Below are 6,000 nucleotides of genomic sequence, written 5' to 3' on the forward strand. Positions count from 1 at the left end.
AAAAAAAAATTTCAAACCTGGAAAAGTCACGGAAAATTAATATTTTCATTATAAGTCATGGAAATTTATTTTAAGTCATGGAAAAATGTCTTGGCCAGTAAAAAAGTAACAGTAGCTGAAAGAGCGCAAGAAATATTGAGTGATTTAGCAGTATTGCATACAAATTGAACGATCTCAAAAACAGATCCGAGTTTTGGAATCCAATTTCATCTGCTTCTGTAACAGCCGTTCGCCTTTTTTTGTAATGTGATTTTACTATTGGGGCGTCACTAATTTTGAATTCACCATTATTTTCAACACTTCTTATATTTTGTATTCTGTAGTAGTGGACTCGCTCATTCTTGATTTTTGCCACGTCCCCTCAAAAAGTGTAATTCATTTGCATCCGAGTTCATTTCAACTACTTGTAAAAAATTCATTACTAAATTTACCAGAGTTTATCTTAATATGATGAAGACTTTAGTCAGGCAATAGAACATAGAAATAGGGGAATTCTAATACTCTAAAACAGTAGTGCCCTACATACAGTTCGCTAAACTGATCCTTGTGGCCAACCGAAATATCTGGTTTAGAAAAAGGAATTTACTGAAAAACGTGGAATTATTTTAATGAACACATATACTATCAAGTTACATGGATGATTAGATGCACTATTGACACCAAAGGACAATGTTTTTATGAATTAAATTTATTATTGGAAACTTAGTAATGACTCATTCAATTTTTGTCCCATGCATTACTATTCGGCCCTATTTATTAAATATTTGTTAGACATTTAAACATCAGTGTATTGCATTCACTACATTTTTATTTTGCTTGAATTTGTATGATAAAGACAAATAAGAATAATTTATTAGTTTCTGCAGTGTGTACTGATATCTTTTCAGTCACAAGTAAGTGCTCCAATGAGGTAGTGGCACTCAAGTAACAATTTTTAATGCCTATTTCCGGAAATTGTCAAGTTTTACATTAAATAGAACTATTCTCTTCGTGTAACAAGGTCATGAAAAATTTTATGAAGTCCTGAAAAAGTCTTGGAAAAGTCATGTAAATTTTTTATCCAAATTGAGTATGAACCCTGTTCAGACTTCAGCCCTGAATAATAGAATATGTAACGACACGTTCGCCATCTTGGGGCTAAATGCCGCTTTCTTCCTATGCTTGCTATAAGGATCGAAGTAGCTTGTTTTGGTTCTTGATTGTAGTACTTCTTGATTGTGGACTAACATGGAGTTAATAAGAAACTACAATCAAGGAGCAAAACACGCTACTTCACCATAGCAGACATAGGAAAAAAGCAAAGTTTAGCCCAAAGATGGCGGACGTGTCGCTACTTAAACTACGATTCAGGGCTTTAGTAACAACGATGCAAGCACAATAACTGGATGAATTATGATCAAGGGACCTAAGAAGGTTAAGCATGATGGAAGTGCCGGTAATTAACTTAATATATCTATCACTTTGAAAGAGATCAACAAAACTTCCTAAAGTTAAAAGCATGTGTGAAATGATTCTTTGAACTTTTAAATGGTAACGAACTTTTGAATCATCCTCTGCAATTTACATCACAATGGCAGCCTATTTTTTATGTATATAATTATAACTGCTTCATTTATTTATTTATTTGGTGGAAGTTCCATTGCTCTCTCTTTCTTTCTTTTTTAGGTGCACATTATCGGACACATTCCACCTGGTCACAGCGACTGTCTTCCAGTCTGGAGTGCTAACTATTATCGTATTATCAACAGGTAATAGTTTTACAAAACTAAACAAACATGGGGCCCCGCTGTTCATATTTCACAGATTTACTACCAAAAAATGACGCTAGATATTTAGCAGGTTCATAGATTTTTATCGTGCAGAAACCGGCAAACATGCTTAGAAAATTCAATCATCTCTCAGTTATCTTGCAAAACCATTTTTCTGGTGTCACACATGAGTAAAGATCTTCACCTAACTTGAAGAGAGTCAAACTGTGAGTGCACTGGCGACAAGATTGACAAAATATAAAATGTAACTCTTTAAATGTACACAATGAAAAAAAAAACTGTCTCCGTTACTAATGCTCGATATATCGAGTCGCAGGTATGAGAAATTTACGTACATGTGGCTACCCATGGAATTTTGTTGTTTACTTAGTAAAGAAATACGTATTTATTTGCTACATTTTACAACCATTTTTCAATTATGGAATCTGGCTCGTTTGCTTTTTAAACTTTTAAATACATTGCTTTCGAATGTAAAATGTAAAAAAAAAAACTTGTTGCTACTGATTTCTTTTACAGTACATATTTTATTCAACCAGATATTTTGGATGATAAGAATTCCTCTTTTTCCTTTTGAGTAAAAAATTTAAACTATAATATATGAAATAAGAGACAATCCTGCTTTTAGTTCTTCGGGGAGCCGTTGTTAAAAAATGAACGCACAAATTAGAACTGAAGTTATGATTGCAAATATGCGGGCAGAAGTAGAGCGTCTGGGGCTCTTCCAAGGTAATTTCTCGAAATTGAAGTCCTCCAAACGCAGTTTAGGGTTAGCTACATTTGTTTTTATATCCTAAAGCTCATATAGGCTTTTCGCAGTTATTTCAGAAGTGCCTAAGAAGTGGTGGTAGGGGTCACAGTGCAGTCTGAGCCATTGATACTTGGAAGGGGGATAATTTTAGAGGTTTATAGAGCTCAGGGGAGTCTCGTTCAAGGGGATGCTCGTAGCATTTGAGGAAGGGCCCCTGGTTAGTTGACGCAGTATAATAAATAGCTCTTCAAGTGCTCTTACTCAAATTAATTTACTTAAACCAACAAATCAATTAGGCGAAATATCCATTTTTGAAATACTTTTCCAGTTTTACATGCACTTCTGAAGCTATATCGGGAATTTTTAGTTCAACTCCACCGGCTCATTCGTTGAATGGCAGCGCAGGTCAGTTTTCTAGTTGAAAACTTGATGAAGGTAAAAAATAAGACGATATTAATCCAAAAGACAGTTGAAAACTTTTTTAGAGAAATGAATAAACAAAGCGCTAAAATTTCCCTATATCACTCATTAACATACTAAATTTGGTTTCTTTCTTAGATTTGAGAACACAGTACGAGGTCAGTTCTTTGGACATAGCCACTTAGATGAACTCGAAGTGTTCTACGGTGAAAATGGACGGCCCACCTCGGTTGCCTATATTGGTCCTTCAGTCACCAGCTACGATGGTGTGAATCCCTCCTACAGGATCTACACCGTCGACGGTCATTACCCTTCTAGTACTAGAGTAAGAACAATTAAACATGTTTTGGTACATATTTCTTCTGTAATCATTTAAGTAAACAAGGTTTAATTTTCCAATGGTGTATAAAATAAATGAGTTTGGATAAACTGTGCAAACGAAGAATCCTTATTCGAAGTGCAGAGAATTGTTCAGAGAATCTCTAGGACACTGCGTGTAGTTTTATAGAAATGCATAAAAGAAAAAGACCGACCGTGGCATCCTAAGTACCAAAAGCTAGCTTTTGTTGAGGCCTGTAAAATTGCATAGTAGATGAGAGGCAAAGACAGTTTTCCTTTTGAGGAACTAAATATCCTTTTTAAATCTCTTAACTCTCTAAAAACCCATCGTTTTTTGCATTAATAAAGGGATTCCTTGTTAATCTCGGATTACGAGTCTGCAATTTGTACGTTTCTTAGTTTGATTTTCTTTTTTATTACATTTATCAGTGTTTTATACTAAGACTTTTCCCAGCCGATGTCAATAATATAACGATATTTTGGTCTTCTAAGCCATGGTACATCCAAGATAGGTAAGATAGGAAGCTTGGAAGCGAAGCAAGTTGGCTTCGTGGATTATGGTTTGACTGACTATTCAGATATCCCTGGTTCGATTCCCATGAGGGGATACTTCTTTTTCTCTAACTACATTTTGCTGAGAAAAGGTTGAAAACTGGTTCAATCTCTCACATTGAAATTAGTTCAACATTTCTCTAATAAATCAGTGTTTGCTCAAGCACCATCACATTGGTGAAACTTCTCACCAATAAGATAGCTGCAACTAAATTTATGCTAGAGTAAACTAATTTCTTGATTGGAGCATTGAACTTTCTTTGAATAGTTTATGACTTATGTGATGACGCATTTTCCAATCTTACATCGCATTTTTTTTTTTTAATGCTTTTGGTTCTGTTACTGAAATTCATTTACAATAAACTTTTTAACATTTTCCAATTTTCTACTGCATACTTATAAAAAATTACTAAGTTTCCTTCACTGAAATACACTAAGCACTAAAATTTGATTGTCTTCTAATATAACGAAAGCACATTCTAATCTTCTATTGTATATTTATCAAGAATTTTCATATTTCTGTCACTGAAATAGCTTGTGCCATGTTGTCTGTTAAAGCAGCGATTCTCAACCGGTCCGCAGAAAAATTTGACCAGTCCTCAGAAATTTTTCCTCGTCCGCGATGAAAAAAAAAAGTTTACTTACAAAAAAAAATAAAATAAAAAGAGATAGAGAGAGAAAAAGCACACACAATAATACCCTATATGACATTTTTAGTGATTAATTTTCAAAATTGTTTATGATTTTTCTCAAACGCTTACTTACCGATGTATATAGTTATTACACTAATTAGCTATTTAATATCTTTACATTTAAATGTTTTGTGATAGTTCATTAATATTAAGCAAAGTTTATTTGTTTATTTGTTTCGTAAAAAAAGAAGAAAAAAAGCCACTAGCTCGCTAACTATTTCTACAGTGTTCCGCGAATCGAGAGTTGCCGAAAAAAATAATAATAAAAGAAAATTTAGGAGGGAGGGTGAACTTAAAGGTCCGATTTGCTCTTTGAGTCTTTTTATTATTTTTGTTTTTTCACAAAAAAAAGGGGGAAGAAAGAAACAAATCTCACCGGTCCAGGGCCTTTTTTTTAAAGAGGTTTTGTCACTCCGCGGGTTAAAAAATATTGATAAACGCTGTGCTCGGGTATTCCTACTAATGGGAGCATTTGTCCATAGGCCATTTTAGATCACGAAACCTACTACTTGAATCTGACGGAGGCCAATCTGCGAGATAAGCCCATATGGAGGCGGTCTTATTCAGCTAGAGAAGAATATGGGTTAACTTCCTTACAGCCAGAGCAGTGGAACCACCTGTTGGATCGATTTCAAGACGACGACAATTTGTTCCAGAAATTTGTCAGGTAAAAAGATTCACTCTTTTTAAAAACACCGCACTTAGTGAAACATCAATCCTACATGCTTTCACAAAATTCGCATTTCAAATTTCAAAGTGGTAGGAAAAATTACAGATAATTATAATGATCGCAATGTATTTGTACCTCAGAAATTAGAAGCCAAAATAAAGTGATACGTGGAGAATTTGTGTCACGTATAATTGCAGTCCTAACATGCTGAACTTTGAAATGAAATACAGCCAAAAAACGATCAAGTTTTTGTAGCGTATTTGCAGATATGATCCTGTGAAATTCATCCTAGCATTCAGGTTTATTTTTCTTTGTTTGTTGTCTCTTCATACAGTGGCCGCCACCTACATAAATCACGTTTGTTCTAAACAGTTTTGATTCCATAAAGCGGCCGATTCAATAAAGCTGCGAATTTAATAAAGCTGAGTTTTATTCTGTTTTTGGCAATTTGATTCATTAAAGCGGCCCATTTAATTAACCACTGATTCAATTAACCGGCGTCCACTACTGACTTTTTATTTATTTCTCTAAACAATTTGTTGGGCCTTCAGCATTTTTTTTTGATGCATCGTCTGCGCTAGTATTTTGGCTTCCGTTTTTGAACAGCGCTGACGTATATCAGTTTATTGAATTAACATCAATGCCTTAAAACTATGATTCCTTTGTACTAACCGTATATTCTATCAATTCTACAGGCATCTCTACCACCTGAGCGACTACCCCAGAGAGCAGTGTTCTGGAGAATGCAAACAGGAGACTTTATGTCGAATGCGAACAGCTCGATCACATGACTCTTCATTCTGTTTATGA

General features: G+C 34.5%; 1 protein-coding gene across 1 annotated transcript in view; it reads left to right on the forward strand.

The window, feature by feature from the left end:
• LOC129218374 (sphingomyelin phosphodiesterase-like) overlaps positions 1-6,000 on the forward strand; it is a 42,893-nt gene extending 36,893 nt beyond the window's left edge. The window contains exons 9-12 of the mRNA XM_054852619.1: positions 1,666-1,748; positions 3,076-3,262; positions 5,003-5,187; positions 5,886-6,000. Coding sequence (XP_054708594.1) covers positions 1,666-1,748; positions 3,076-3,262; positions 5,003-5,187; positions 5,886-6,000 — 570 coding nt within the window. The remainder of the gene's footprint in view (positions 1-1,665; positions 1,749-3,075; positions 3,263-5,002; positions 5,188-5,885) is intronic.

Source organism: Uloborus diversus, chromosome 1 (genome assembly GCF_026930045.1).
Source record: "Uloborus diversus isolate 005 chromosome 1, Udiv.v.3.1, whole genome shotgun sequence".
Classification (NCBI taxonomy): domain Eukaryota; kingdom Metazoa; phylum Arthropoda; class Arachnida; order Araneae; family Uloboridae; genus Uloborus; species Uloborus diversus.